The sequence below is a fragment of the Lutjanus erythropterus genome, chromosome 3 (genome assembly GCF_056507025.1).
Source record: "Lutjanus erythropterus isolate fLutEry1 chromosome 3, fLutEry1.hap2, whole genome shotgun sequence".
Lineage (NCBI taxonomy): Eukaryota > Metazoa > Chordata > Actinopteri > Lutjaniformes > Lutjanidae > Lutjanus > Lutjanus erythropterus.
The window spans coordinates 40,827,948-40,844,367 of record NC_139319.1 but is presented as its reverse complement, the minus strand read 5'-3'; the positions used below and the strand labels follow the sequence as shown (position 1 = coordinate 40,844,367).

General features: G+C 36.6%; 1 protein-coding gene across 2 annotated transcripts; it reads right to left on the bottom strand.

Annotated features, from left to right (window-relative positions):
• Positions 1-2,087: 2,087 nt before the first annotated feature.
• On the bottom strand, positions 2,088-15,363 carry saraf (store-operated calcium entry-associated regulatory factor). Of its 2 annotated transcripts, none has more exons than XM_084716196.1 (7): positions 15,200-15,363; positions 10,268-10,446; positions 9,383-9,581; positions 8,983-9,297; positions 7,558-7,711; positions 7,364-7,464; positions 2,088-3,841 (listed from the first exon to the last, which is right to left on the bottom strand). In XM_084716196.1, exons 1-7 carry the CDS (start codon positions 15,264-15,266, stop codon positions 3,816-3,818), a joined length of 1,041 nt encoding a protein of 346 aa, XP_084572322.1. In that variant the 5' UTR covers positions 15,267-15,363; the 3' UTR covers positions 2,088-3,815. The 2 variants fall into 2 exon arrangements, with proteins under 2 accessions (XP_084572322.1, XP_084572323.1); XM_084716197.1 differs by lacking the exon at positions 2,088-3,841 and adding an exon at positions 6,732-7,061.
• Between the last annotated feature and the right edge of the window lie 1,057 nt (positions 15,364-16,420).

Below are 16,420 nucleotides of genomic sequence, written 5' to 3'. Positions count from 1 at the left end.
AAGGATTATGTTTTCAGATCATCCCACTCTTACAGCCAAGATATTTCAAGAATGGTTTTGTATCTTGTAGTCATCATCCAAATGTTTGATTTCAGTGAATGCATCATTCATTCTGTTTGTTCAGTCTTCTGTACTCTACTGCACAGATGGATGACTCTCTTGTCTCTTAAATGTTACTTATGTGTCCTCACAGACAAAACAACATACTGCACTGGTACTATAACTACTTAATTACTTCATGATGACCATTACTTTACCACTGTACATGAGTAAATTCTTAATAAAAGGAGGCGACACAGTGTGATGACTATAGTGTGTCTGTGACAGTGTCAGTGGCTTATGGCCGAACCATCACAATTACATTTCATCATGGAACCTCAGCAGGTCTGGGCTGGTTGGGACACTCATGGACTGTATGTCAATCAATAAAAGGTAAAACTGGTACATACATAAATACATAACTGAATGCATAATAAATGAATTAACTGTGGTACCTGAAGGAAAGTGAAGCACTACATGAAGGCAGAAATGAAGAAATACAGAAATACAGAAAAACAACATGTCCTCTGTTGATTTATGTCTCAATTAATTACAAACATTTATTTGTGGTTCATTCAGCTCTGCATTAAATTGTGTATTTATATATTTATCATTTTGTTTGTTATCTAACAGATTATTTTTTTGTAATTACTACAGCATTTGTCATTCTCCATACTTAAAGGAACAGTTCACCATAAAATCAAAAATGCATATTTTACCCTCTAGAAAGGGACACTGGTTTAAAATTTTTAAATGTAGTTGTTGTTTTTTTTGTTTGTTTGTTTGTTTGTTTGTTTGTTTGTTTGTTTGTTTGTTTGTTTGTTTGTTTTTTGTGCTTTGAACACTATAAGCTGAGTGCCATTTAGTTCCATTATATTGGAGAGAAGGCAGACATCTCTACGGCTGATATCTCTAAAACTCTGCAACTCATCTCAAACTATCTGGATGGATAAATAGCTACAGGTCAGAGGAAAAGTATGATCAATGTGCTCCCTAAGTGACTAAGCTCAATGAATTCATTAAACAAATTCAAAATTCATCTACCAGATCTACCTCTGGGGGGGATTGTAAACTACCACACACAGGACCTTGGGGCAGTTGGCCTTTTCCTGTCAAGCAGTACACACCTGGAACACTGAACCCACAGAACTCAGGAACATCACGTCATGTCTGAGCTCATTCTCTAGATCAATAAAACAGTTCTTACTGGACAATCAAAGGTATTATCATGATCTGAACTGGTGGTTATGTCTTTGTTTTTCTTATTGTGCGTTCGGGCATATGTGCTCTTGTATAGTACGTTTTCCTTAATGTGTTTTGGTTTTATGCTGTTGTCTTTGCTTATGTGGTTGCTTTATGCTTTTGTGTGTTTGTGGCTGTGCTTGTTGGTCTGCGTTGTGTTTTATGTTGTACTTTACTTTTGATATTGTTTTATTGGTAATGCTTATATTTAGCTGTCTTTGCTTATGTGCCTTGTTATGTGCTTTTGTCTATGGTTATCTACTTCGTCTGTGCTTATGTGCTTTCTATATATCTTTATGTGCCCTTCTATGGACATCCCATCCATCTGCTTTTATCCGTGCTTATGTGCTTTTTAAGTGATCATGTTAATTAATGTACTGTCCCTTCTTAAATAAACATAAACAGATATTTGTTTTTATTACTGTTTGCAGTCATGTAACCAGCTGTGATCTATCAGAGGTGGTGGTTGGTACTTAGATGAGAACCTGTCTGAATACCAGGTGCTGGAAGTCTTTTCACTTTACAGTTTGGACAGTAGAGGGCGCTGCTGCTGCTGCTGCTGCTGCTGCTGCTTCATCTCACAGCTGACAGATGAGACTTTAATATTTGAAATAGTTTCGGAGCTGGATTGATAAACAGATAGTGTGTAGGTAACAAGTACAGTGAAAAGTGAAAATGTAAGACAGAGCTGCTCTTTCCTGCGCTCCTCTCTGATGATGATATCCAGTCCCGACAAACTGTGTGTCAGCTACAGTATGTGTGGTTTTACTTTTGGGAAGGAGAACAAAAGGAGCAGGTTAAAAAGATGCCGTATTTTGTTTTTCTTTTTATTAGTTATTTATCAAAAAAATCACACTCAAAATAATATATTCCATACAACACAATGTTATATATACACACATTTAAAGTGAGTTCATTCAAAGACACAGGAAGCAAAAATGTGAGGGCTGCAGGTACAGGCGAATAAAGCACTGATCAATGTACAAAAAAAATCTCAAAACAACATGAGGTGATCTATTGAGCTACTGATTATTTTAATGTAAATCTTTGTAACTTTTCATGTATGCACTGTTTTCACCAAAGTTGTTTTTACCTCATCAATAACCGTGTTTTTCTCATTGTATTTTTATGCACATTTTAAGTTATGGCATTTGAAAAGGGCGATGGAAACTGCAAAATTCAAAACTATCTTCTTCCTCATTTTTGCAAGAAAGTTTTTGAGCTCATTTGTGTGAGAGAATGTGAGATGGAAAGTTCTGATGTAGCAAACATTTAACTGATATGACTGATCGACTGTTTCTGCTCTGACAGTTTCCTTATATCTCTACAATACATCCATGATCGTTCAACCAGGGATGCATGACACTGGATTTTTGCAGATATCCTATTGGCTGATTTTTTCCAACTCAATCCATATACAGTCCTCCAGGATTTTGCAGGCTGTTTTGGGGATTGTTGTGAACTAAAATGCCTGATTTCACAGCAACCTTTCTCTAAAATTGCAACGTATGTTACAGTGTCTTCAGGTATTTTTTGCAATAAAAAGCTGCACTTTTTTTGCAAGCACAAAATGACAAAATATAGGTGTATATATAAATGTCACTAACAATGACAAACCTTGTGTTCTTTTCAGAGATGGAACTTGCAGGAAGCTATAAGATGACTGGTCAAATCTGGAGGAACTGGATTTATATTTTCTACAGTCATACATGGAGTGCAGAGCCACACAGAGGTGCTTTGCAGATTATTTTGTCATTTGTTTCATGTGAATGCAAAATGTGCTACAGTTTTCATAGATATCTCTCTGTGACTGAGGCAGAAACAAAAAATACACACAAAGACAACAGCTCCTAAGAAAAAAAGAGAGAAAACAGAGCTATTGTCTCTGTAAGACCACAAGAGTGAGAGATTCCCACTGAAATATATCATCTTACTAAGGGACAAACAATTAATTGAACTATTACTGAAACTGCAATACGTCCAAATTCTATATCCAAACTGTAGGAACTGTACTTTTTAAATAAAGGAAAAATGTGTGACAATGTATGATAATAAATGAAGCATTGTGTTGTGAGAGGCGCACTGGCCTACAAATCATATTCTCCAGAAACAGGGGAACATGTTTGTTGGGTGCACACCACAGCAAAAAAAACTATTCCCATTAAAATTGAGACTAATTGTAATATCTGTCAAAATAATCACAATATGATTTTTTTTTTTGCACATCATTCAGCCTCGATCTTACCTACAAACTACACAACCGCAGGGTGGTCAACTTCTGAAAACACATGGAAGTCCACACAGAAGTCTGCCAGGCTAAAGCTCAAAACCACATGTTCACATAGAAAAACAAGTACTTCCTGTCAGTCGCTGACATGAAAGGGACCTGCAGAGGAACGCAGAACTGAGAGGAGGCTGTGTTACTATACTGCAGGAGGAGAGGGTCTTCTCATGGTGTCACCTGCAAACTCTGAGCTCTTCTGCCATTAGTGCACCAGGTAATAAAATCCTCAACGTGTCCACCTCCACGGCTCCTATCTTCTCTTGGTTCCTCCAAAACCTGAGAAAACACAACAGTGTTAGTCGGCCAGCTACAACATGTCTCTGGATGAACTGATCTAGAAAAACACTGTCTCATAAATATGACCTGATCTTTCATTTGCTTTTATTTCTTTCTTGCTTAGAGACAGTGGGAGATAGTGAGGAATGAGGATGGTATTATTAGTGTGGTATTCTGTTAGTGAATAACCAGTCAGATGTCCTGATAGTGTAGCAGTAAAACAGTATTATCCTGCTTGTTGTGGTCAGGGAGTTTATACTATTATTATATTAGTTTCTCAGAGTAACAACATGATAAGCAGAGTGATGTGCCAGTTTCAAAAATAGTTGCAGGCAGATATCTGGTTATGTAACAATTTTATAGCTTTATATTAGGTTATTCTTTCTACATATTAATCCTGATCTTTGCAGAGCTCACCAAAAAATATTGGGTCATACCAAAACAAAACGCAGCTTCTATTTTATCTGATAACTTTAGCTTTAAAAAGCAGTATCATGACAAATATCATGTCAAATGAAATTACACCTTTTACTGTTATTCTTTACATTATTGTTATTGTCATTATTTATTTACAACATTTATTATTATATTACACTTGTGATGTCCCAAGTAACTTTTAAAATCTAAGTATTTCAATGGTTTTGGGATGTTTCTGTGCATTTGAAGCTACTAATATTTACATTTAGATCAAATAAAATTGGAATTTAAATATAAAACGCAATATGCTGCAACAGAAAACATATTAAATACCATCAAACCTTTTCTGATGAGGATGATGACACTGATGCATTTTCACACCTGGGATCAGAGTCTGAGGTGAACCTGAGAGTTATGACCCTAAGACCTATGCTCTTAGGTTAATATTTGTCTACAGTGTTGTTAGATATAGTAGTATGATGCACATAGTTGACATATTTCTTTATTTTCTTGCAGATATTTAACATGTAACAGTTTGACTTGGTTTCTCTACAGCTTTTTGCAGTTTCTGTAATTGTAACCCCTCATTATCTACTAAATAAAACACATTTGAAAGAAGATATTTGTCCACATGACAAAGGATGTCTTTAATGTCATAAAAATGATATAACTCATTTTTAACAAATAATGAAGTGACTGCCTTTTTTCTTTATAAGGCAGAGCAGTTAAATCAGTGTATCAATCTAATCTATCTGTTAATTCAAACTAATCGATCAATCAATCAAAGAGGAAACTACATCAAAATCTCCCTATGCAACCTTGCTGTCTAATGATAAATTTCCTTGTATCCTGTCTAAACTCTCAGGCAGCCCAACATTTAGCAACAGCTTTCAAAGGAAAACATGCCATTATGTATGATGAGAAAAAAGTTTGCAGCACAGCTGAAAGTCCTGATGAGATCACAGAGTCTGATGGGTCTTTTTGTGAGTTCAGTCTAATCTGTGTGTAAAACTAACATCTGATCGTCACACTGTTTGGTTTGTGGATGATTTAACGCCCTCTATCATTGAGTTACATGATGTTGTGAACCCATCATATCAACTCTCCTGGGGTGTATTTACATTTCAGTGGCCCCGTCATCAGCCTGTGATGAGTGTCAAGTAAAATTGCAGCTACAGTTACTGTAGCGGTAACTCAAGACTGTTCTAATGTACATCTTAATCATTTCTTTCATGTATGCACTGTTTTCAGAAAAAACGTTGTTCATACTTTGTTGATAACTGTGTTTCAGTGTATTTTTTTATGTACTTTTTGAAGTATCGCATTAGGAAACATTTCTTCTTACTCAAAAGTTTATGTGCTTAAGGGAAGATGGAGACACATTTTCTAAACTTTTTTCTTAACTCACATGACTGATGAGCTGTTTCTGCTCTAACAGTCTCCTCTTCACTCCCACAGCTCTATAACACATCCATGATCGCTCCACACCAGGGATGCATGATACTGGATTTTTGCAGATATGCTATATTTTAGATTTTACCTATATTTAACCAGGATGTCCCATTGAGATTAAATATCTCTTTTACAAGATAGACCTGGCCAAGTAGGAGCCAACCACAACATATTAAAATGTAATAAATACAACATATTAAACAAAGATCCACAATAAAACATCAGCTATTCAAACACAGTGGCCTTTCAAGAAAAAAATGCATATCACCATATTCTTTCTGGGTATTATTCTATATGCTGATATTTTCCAACTCAGTCAATATGGATGTGTTCTTTTTTCCCACCTAATTGAAGAGAATAGTAAGTCTCTCCTGCTGTGAATGAACATGTCATTATATCCACTCTTACAGTGATGGCTCACATCTAAAGAAGAGAACTACTGCTGCAGTTTTTTTGCTGGTGCCAGTTTTCCTAGGATTTCCTCCTCACGTTTGACGCTGAGCAATCATTGGAGACTGTAAATTTGCTACCCTTTTCACACACTTAAAAAACCCTCCACACCACAGACATACTCATATGTCAGACTGATACTGATATTTCATTTTCCAGCCTTTATCAGCTGATAGTGATAGCTTTATTGTTTTATCTCCCCACAGATCTTCTCATAGTAATGAATGAAAATAAGACAGCTCTGCTGCAGATACAGCTCTTGTATTCAAAAAACATGATAGAGTAAATGTATTGAAGTGAAAATTTTTATTTCTTCAATTAAAACCATTTCATTTTCAGGCAACAAAAAAAATGACAAATCAGGTTCACAGTTAACTGCAACCAAATTTTGAAATACATTTTTTTAGTTTCTAAAACTCAAAGATTCAAGTTTATGTGAAGAAGAAAAGTAAATTATCTCAACTCAAGATTATAGATCAGCAAAACTTAACTAAAATCTCACTATTGCAGTGCGCTGCCTTGAAATTTTGAATCATCGCTATATTTTATTATAAGTGTAAAGTGATTCTTTCATTTGCAAACTGTAAAAATACACAAACTAAAGACCAAATTTTAAATTTTAAGCAAGTTTTAATATTTTGTCAAATAAAAGGTGTGTCATGTCTATGACTCTAAATTTTGACAACGGCTCGTCTTCTTCTTTGTCCTTGTCTTCAGGGAAAAGAAATAATTTAATATTTGTGGCTCCAGGCAGGGTTTTTTTTCCTTTTATTGGCCAAAAATGGCCACTTTGACCATAAAGGTTGCAGAAATGTTCCATCCTGTTTTCTACATTGTTTTTAACCATTTCAGGTTCGAACGGTGCTCTTTTAATTCCATCATCTTGTCACACAGTCTTCTTCTGTAATGGTATAATAAAAGTTTTCTGAGTGGAGAACTGGCGCCACCTACTGCTTATCTCTATGAACCAGCTCCTAATAATCACATAACAGCAGAGGATGGATTCATTTGCTTTTTCTTTTGCTGATTTACTTGAAATTTGTACAATACATGTGGATGGAAATGCGGTTAGTGTGTAAATACTTCTGGAGAATCATACAGGAAATGTTAATGTGTGACTGTAGACTGTCTGCGGGAGCCAGTGATAATCATAATACTCCTACGGGGTGGGTGAAATGAATAAAGTAAGAGGGTATGTCCTACCTGAAGCAGTGCGTGTCCCAGAGGAAGAGGAGGAGCCTGCAGCAGGACGAGGTCTGCTGTTAGAGAAACTGGAGTAGTTATTAGAGTTGAAGGGCTGGTTCCTGCAAAACAAACACACAGCACAGATAACATGAAGGATCTGTGGAATCATGTTTAAATAAGGTGTTTTTTCACTCATTTGTCTCTTTACTCACCTCTGACGACCAAAGAGATATCCCAGAAACCCTCCTGTCCCCATGCCGCTCCAGAAGCCTCCACCTGTGCCAGGAGCAGCTTGGCCTCCTGGGTACTGTTGTCCGTGAGTGTAGTCGCTACGGAAACCGTAGCCCGGGTTGGCACCAGAGTAGCCTGACCACAAACACAGAACACAGTCGAGGTTTCAGGACGGTAACTGTACAGCGTGTATCAAAAGGATGTGTCGCTTTGCACAGATGTTTTCCAGAGAGAATGTGCAACATAAACCACACATCTGTCACTGTGCATCAAGTAGCTGACTGAAGATCACAACAACAACAGGCTGGATGGAATTACAGGGTCCCTACACTTTTCCCAAAGTCAAATTCAAGCACTTTTCAGGCTGCATTTCCAGCACCTTACAGCTGTGGTACATGACATATTTATATACATATACATGCTCAAAATGTTTACATCAGATGTTACTGTGCCTTAAACACCTACAATTATGTTTCATGATAGAGGTTTACAGAAGGGAGACAAATTAAAGGAAAACACAACAAAGTTTCATGTTTCAAAGTGTCACCTGTCAGTCACCCTGTCACCTTGTCAAAAAACTGACAAGACTGTGAAAGGACTGAATAATTGATTCATTGTTTTAAGTCATTTAAAAGGTCTTAATTCTGTCATTTCAAATCTGAATATTTTCTGGTTTCTTTTCTCCTCTTTGTCAGTAAATTAAATATCCTTGAACTGTGGACAAAACAAGACATATGAGGATGCCATCTTGGACTTTGGAAAACATTTGCCCACATTTTTCATAACTTTCTGATATTTTATGGACCAAAAACCAAATTGATTGATTGAGAAAATAATTGACAATGTAAGTAATCATTCATTGCAGCCCTATATCCTATATAAGCTGGCTGAGCTAATACAAAACAATCCCACAAACAATTACTCTGAAAAATAACTTCAATCTCAATTAAATCCATAACTTGTTTCTTTTAATTTTCATTTTCAAGCCAACGCTCTTTGAAACAGTGACGTGCCAGTTTGTTGTGAGTGTTGAGGTGAAAGCAAGGCTCTGCCAGGAAAAGAAATTTGTCTTTCTCCAACTTATTTTATTTGTTTTTAAAAAACAAACAAAGAAAACCTATTCAGTCAGACATTGATTTATTGTGAAATGCTGACTTATTATGATTTATTGTGAAAGTAGTTTCAAGGGCTTAATCTAAAATCCAAGCACTTTTCGCACCTTGAAAACACTACATTACACACGTGTATGAAGTCAGAGCCAATAAGAAGTCTGCCAAGATGCAGCACCAACAGATTTTTAAAAAATCATTGGTCCCTGCAGCTGTTATGGAATTTGTAAGTATTTTTTTTGGTGTGCAAAGTATTGTGTGATGATGGTTGTCCCCCTCAGGAATAATAAAGATTACCTTGATCTTGACCTGTGAAGTCAGGTTTGAATCCTGGGGGTGGTGGTCCTGCGCTGTAGTCATGGTGATTATCTCTGGGGTAACCAGCCTGTCCACCACCCTGCCCCCACTGGGACATGTTCCCGCTGAGGAAAAGTTTGTAGACTCCGTAGGCTAAGATGAGCAGCACAGCCACCACCAGCAGGCCTCCTGAGTCCTCGCTGCCTGATGGGTACGAGCTCTGGCGGCTCTGCTGGTTGTGCTGGTTGTGCTGGTGATGCTGGTGCTTGTTTCCAGAGAAACCGTTGAAGAAACTGGAGGCAAAGCCACCAAGATCTGAAACAGACAAACAGCAAAGGGATGTGTCTAAATGTGTTGTCCTCATGTGAAGATAATAACTCTCAATTCTCCGTCCTCCTACCTTCAAAGCCCTTGAATCCGCTCTGTGAACCCCAGCTGCCTTGAGTCCTCTTGCGGCCCTCTTCAGTCAGCTCCAGAGTGAACTCCAGCCCACAGGAGCCCTTCAGTATGTGGGCGTCAGTGGGGTGGCTGTAGCCCTCACAGCTCACCTCAATGCGGCCAAACCGGTACGCGTTGTCCATATCAGTCTTACACTCCCACTGTGAGGAGGAAAACCAGTTATCAGTCACCACGTCATCAAAACCTCATCCTCATATTTAAACACGTCAAGCTCAGCAGTTCCTCACACATACACACGCTTAATTGTTGTTTCTATGAAATACAACTTCATTATCAGCAGACACCAGTTCTATTACAAGTATAACTACGGAAGTTCACAGTCAGTCACACCTCCTGGTGTTGGGAAAACAAAAAAATAAAAGTCTGAACTAGCAGTACATTATCTCTCACTGGCAACTTTGTCCTCTCCTGTTTCCTGTACTTAGATACGCCATGTGCTCAGCTCGCGTATGTTGAAAAGAAAATCACATTTTGAAAATGGTTAAAACATGTTTCTGCAGGAACTGTAAAATCAGTCTATAGTTACATCTTAAATTAGCTAATGTTAGCAAAATGCTAGCTAACTAGCTAACTAACGTACATCAATCATTAGCTAACCAGTAGGATTTCACAATATGTTACAAAGGTCATATTGTGTAGCGTATCTAAGTGCAGGAAACAGGAAAGGAGAAAGTTGACTGAAATTTTGCTGGGTATCAAGCTCAGCTGTTACTGGTGCACAGAGGGAAAAGGGGTGGGACATAGGAAAGGTCAATCATGTGAATTTGTGAGGCTGATACACGTATATTGATGAGACCTCACTGCTCACCGGTGTCTCCCTCCTCACCTGTACGTCCACTCCATCCCAGCCTTTGTTCTGACACTGGACCACCTCTGGGACGAAGGCGTGGCAGCCCGCTGAGCCTCCGACACACTGGAGCTGAGGGACGGGGCTGGATCGCCTCGCTGTGGTGTAGCGACCCTTGTACAGAGTCAACGCCTGGACGTCTCTTAGCAGGACGCTGCCTGCAGTGAGGAGAGGACAAAAAGACAAATTTTCATTATAATGTTAGGAGTCACTTTGCAAACATAAATGCTCCTCTCTCTTTTTTTTAATTTTATTCATGAGCCAATGTGAATTGGATTCATTTGTCAGTAAGCCACATTAAATGCTGCAGACCTGTTAGTTTTCATCTTCCAAATTCAATGCTGCTTTTCAAAATTAATGGACAGTTCATCCCAAAAGTACATATTTTCTCTCTTGCCTGTTGTGCTGTTTATCCATCTAGATGTGTTTGGTGTGAGCTGCAGAGTTTCTGAGATATCAGCTGGACAGATGTCTGTCCATATAATGGGACTAAATGGGATTGGTGCTCAATCAACAACAAAAAATACATTTGAAAAATTCAAAACCACCAGAAATTCTGACCCAGTTACTCAAAATAATACACAAACAATCACAATATGTTGTGAGCTCTTTCATCTTTCAAGTCAACTACTTTCTTTCTATGTGACACATTATTGTTGAGTTTTTCAATTATTTATTTATTTTGTTGTGCTTTGAGCACCACAGGACTGTGTTTTTTTCTGACAATATGTTTATTTCTTTTTAACACAATTATAAGATGTATAAAATAAAAAAACTAGACAACTAATAAGAAGAATATCAATTATAAAGAATATTAACAAAAAAAAGAGAAAAGGAGAAAAAATTATAAAATAATATATGAATAGGACAGAAACAACGTTATCCCAGACAGTGCTCACAGTCATGTCAGTGTAAGAGGTATCTTACATGAAAAAAAAATATTTAAATTATTGATTGCACTTTATTTATTGAAAGTTAGGCTTCTTTGCCATTTCTGGCAGAGAGCAAAGGGTAAAACAGGTCTCTGATGGATCTATCATGGATTCCCACTGTCATTATTTTGTAGAGTATCTGACACATTAACGTTGCTCAGTAGTTGGATAAGAGGGGCCTTTCCTTTTAAGAAAATAAATTATCTTCTCCATAACATAACAGTTACTCATTTCTTTAAACCACTGACCCACCAGTGGCCTCTGAGTATTCAGGATAAAGCAGTTGAACACTTTGCCTGGAGAAAGCACATATTCATAAGAGTCTGTTTATTTCTTGATATAACTAGGGTAGAGGGATATAGTCCCAAAATAATTTTTTGGATCAAAGGGTAGCTTTACTGATAACAATTTTTTGTATTATTCATTATTCACACCAAAAAGTTGTAATCTCTTTGCAGCTCCATATACAATGAAAACGTGTTCCTTTAGACAGTTCACATTTAATACAAATATCAGGAATATTACTGTTAAACTGATGTCATTTGGCTGGTGTAAGACCACATTAACCAATTATATTGCAGCAATCTTAATCTTGTATTTGCAGTTTGTCTGTGTGCCTCAGCACATGTCCCACCCCACTCATCCAAGGAAATATCCTCCTGTATGTCTTTCTTCTAGGCTTCTAACTGGTCCATAGAGGATTCAGATGAGTCAGAAACTAGCATATCACACAGCACTGAAATACATCCTTTACTATAACAATTCTCAGAGATCAATCTTTCTATTTCATGGTGGAGGAATTAATAACTGATTACCAGAAGCAATTATAAAACCTCTTAAATGTAGATATTTGAAAAAGTGGCTATTTGATAGATCATATTTAGTGTGTAGCTGTTCAAAAGACATGAAGTTTTCATCCTGAAACATGTCTCCTATTTTATTAAGACCATTAGTGGCCCAAAGATGAAACCCTTGGTCTGCTTTACCAGGTATAAGTGGGGTATTGCTGAGTTTTCTCACAGCAATTCTTTCACACTGTACTAAACATTCATCATATTCAACACAAAGGGGTTGGTCTTTATTCTTCATTTAGTAACATTAAAGAGGATTTTGCGTTATTTATCTTATAGCCTGAGAATAATCCAAAGGTCCTAATTACCTCTAGTAAAGCTGGGATTGAGTTTGATAAAAATGTCAGGAACAAGATAATATCATCTGTGAAAAGAGCTACATGATGATCTATCTGACCTGACCTGACCCCAGATATATTGTCTTGTGTTTGTTAGAATTTCAGCAGTGGGATGTGTGTACAGTATCTTCACCCATTTACAGAAAGTTGACCCACATCTGAACCGGTCAAGAGCTGCAAACAGAAAAGGCCATTAAATTTGATCAAGTGCCTTTTTGGCATCGACCGAAAATAGAGCCGTGTCAGATGCATCCTTCTTTTCATGTAGTATAGTTAAGAGCCTCCAGACATTATGAAAACCTTGCCTCCCTTTAACAAATCCATTTTGATCCAACTCTATAATACTTGGGAGTACAGGCTCTAATCAACGAGCTAATACTTTACAAAGAATGTTAATGTCTGAGTTTAGAAGTGAGACTCCATAACTGGAGTTATAAGTTTATTTTTAAACTTTTTATAAATATGAATTGGTAAGTCATCAGAGTCAGCTGCCTTACCGGCATTCATGGCATCAATAGCTTCTCTAATTTCAGTTCTTGTCAAATCAGAATCTAAACTGGTTTTTGCTTCTTTTGAAATGTTTGGAAATTTCAATTTGTCTAAAAAAAAAAAGGTTTGTGCATCAGAATTAGATGTATATTCTGAAGAGTATAGAGATTCATAAAACTGCCTAAATGTGGCATTTATCTCCTTAGGGTCCATAGTCACTCTACCCTATTTTCTATTACATTAATTACTTTTTCTGGTTGTAACTGTTTAATTCACCAGGCTAGGAGTTTCCCTGGTTTCTCTCCTTGATCACAAAGAGTCTGTTTCAATTTCAGTAAGTTATTTGCAGCTCTCTCTGCAGATATTTTGCTGTATTCACCCTTAAGTATGAATTAATCCTGACATGAGTCAACTGAACCATCCAAGAATTCATTCTCAAGTGATTTTATTTTCAAATCTAGTTGTTCCATTTTTTGATGAGTATGTTTTAATTTAGGAGAAATAAAACTAATAATTTGTCCCCTTAAAAAGGCCTTAAAAGTTTCCCATTCAGTACAAACCGAGGTCTGTGTCGTGTTAAATTCAAAAAACATATTTGATTCTCAACAAATTCTATAAAAGCAGCATCCTGTGGCCACTTTATAAGGAAACGCCATCTCGGAGGGCTATTAACCAATTTAGTGTCCAAGTAAATAACAGATATTGATGCATGGTCTGACATTAAAATACTATCATATTTGCAGTCCTCAATCTTATATCTAATCTGTAACAAAATTAAAAAATAATCAATTCGGGATTAAGTTTTGTGTGTGGCAGAATAACAAGAATAATCTATATTATTAGGGTTCAGTTCATGCCAAATTTCAGATAACTTTAAATCCTTCATAAAATTCAATATAGATTTTCTTGCTCTAGTATGAGATGTATCGGAACCTGTAGACTTGTCTTTTAGCGACACTGAAATCACCCCCTATGATGAAATTCCCTGTAAAGGTAGATAAGGTCAAAAATAAATGATACAAAATGCAGGGTTGTCTTCATTAGGACCATATACATTCACTACGTTAAGTTTCTCACACACTAAGATGCCCTGGAGAATAATGTATCTACCTTTGGGATCAATTATTGAGTTTGTGACCTGAAATGTAATTGTTTTATTGATTAAAATCAAGACCCCTGGGCTGAATACACTTGACCCTGCCACCTTTTTTTAATTTTAGACAAATCACAAAGCATCATATGAGATTTCTGGATATATACTATGTTAGAGTGTTTTTGTTTCAGTCTACTAAGGACCTGTTTCATTTTAGTCAATTTACCTAAATGCCTCCCCACCTCTGATATGACCAACCGACCACTAGGCCCACACAGGTGAAGGGGTGTCCCAGACACCTCCTATATCTACCAGCAGGCCATAAACTCCACTTTGCAGCATAAGATTTAAAGAGCCCAGTTATCCCCACATATACCACCCCCTTCTCTATCACACCTTTTCACAGTGGTCTATAACATAAATTAACCTCACCAAACGGCAGCAGAATTAACATAAAGCCTTGCTCTGTGTGGTAATGACAGCACCAAGTTACCAAATTCAGGCAACTCATATACTTCATTAAAATATAAATACAAGTAAATAACAATCTGTAAATTGGACAGAAAAAAAAGATAAGAATCCAAATTCCCAAATTCAAGCCAGCATTCCAACGTTCACAAATAAAAATGAGATTTAAAAGGAAACTTAAACTTTCTAAATCACACAAAAAAGAAAACACACATTAGAAACTCTTTAACAGTTACTGTGATCAGTTTTATTATTATTATGCTATTATTATTATTATCATCATCATTATTATTTTTATTGTTAGTAGTAGTGGTAGTAGCCATGGTGGACTTATTTTTGACACATAAAGGTAAAAATGTGAGTTAGCAGGACATGGCAGGGATTACTTGTCTTTTTCATGAATGCAGTCACTGACACAGACCACACAGGTCATTTATATAAGACCAAGTGCCTTCAAATTAAAATTTATAACGTAAATGTTTGTTTTAGCAGCTCTCTGTGGCGTATGTTCTAATTAAAACTAACTTACAGTGTGTAATTCAAACTTTAAGAATCATGTTTAAATTAGTTTCACTGTGAGCGGAAGTCGGGCGGCTTAGTGTGTTTGGTTGCTGCTGCTGCTAACTCCTAAACAGGAAGAAGGTCTGTTAAAAATAAAATAAAAACACACAGCACTCCGACGTCAAACTAAGACGGTAGTTAATGTTCCTGAAGCAGAAGTCGACTGAAGTGAAACTTACCGTCATCCCAGCTCCTGACGTGTCCCACCAACAAAACCTGCAACACAACAGTAATAAACAGCTTCATGTCCTCGCTGTGTTTCCTCGTGTTTCTGCCGACAGTCGCTGTTTCTTTCAAATAATTAGAGTTAAACTATACTGGAAACTTCTGCGTTACATTAAACCGAGTGTCAGAATGGGAGTGAAACTAGCAATGGATGTTTGAAACCTGAACACGAACTTCCTTATTGCGTCATGTGTTTTTCCTGTCGCCAACCAATGGAGAACGAGCACGACTGTGTAGTTCACGGCTCGGAAGATATAAACATAGACATGTATGATGTAAATGTAGGAAATGTCTAACAATACAGATTATAGATTACAGCCCCTCACTTCGCTGATGTAATATAGCATCTATGCATACATTTATGCAAATATATATAATTATCACTATACCTACTACCTTCTGCATACTGTAATAGAATATAGTGTCATAGAATATATTCTATATATGTATATATAGAATATATAAATATACGTATATATATAATATATATGTGTGTATATATATATATATATATATATATATATATATATATATATATATATATATATATATATATATATGTCTGTGTGTGTGTGTGTATACATATATACATATGTATATATTGAATTGAAATAAAAAATGTGAGTCTAACTGCTGAGCCCCATGTGAGAAACTTTAAGTCATTTAGAGTCAGTTTAATCTCACTACCATTGTATTTGATTGGAGAAAATAAATCTCAAAGACAAACTTGGACAAATAAAGCCATAACTATCTGCACTGATAGGTACCACAAAGAGTTAAGAGTCAAAATAATTTTTTTTACGATTGGGGTTAGTGTGAAGTCCTTCTGGGTCCAGCATGAACCCTCTCCTGCACCATCTCAACATGCAGTACCTTCCCCTCACTTTTAAATCTGAATAATGGAGAGAACACAGTGGTAGTAGTAAAAATCAGGTCTTTTATTTGCTCAATCACCCACCGCTCAGCCCATATTAAATCTCTGCTATAAGTTAGATATTTACAACATCATTCAAGGCCCTTCACAAAATGCATCATGATCGTCTTTACAAAGAGTCTATTTACATTGTACAAAACATTGCATACATGATCATCCATACACCAAACCCTTTTTCCCTTGCACAAAAACAAAAAAAAAGCAGTCAGTCACATTTACTTCATTTCTTGTTTTCCCCACC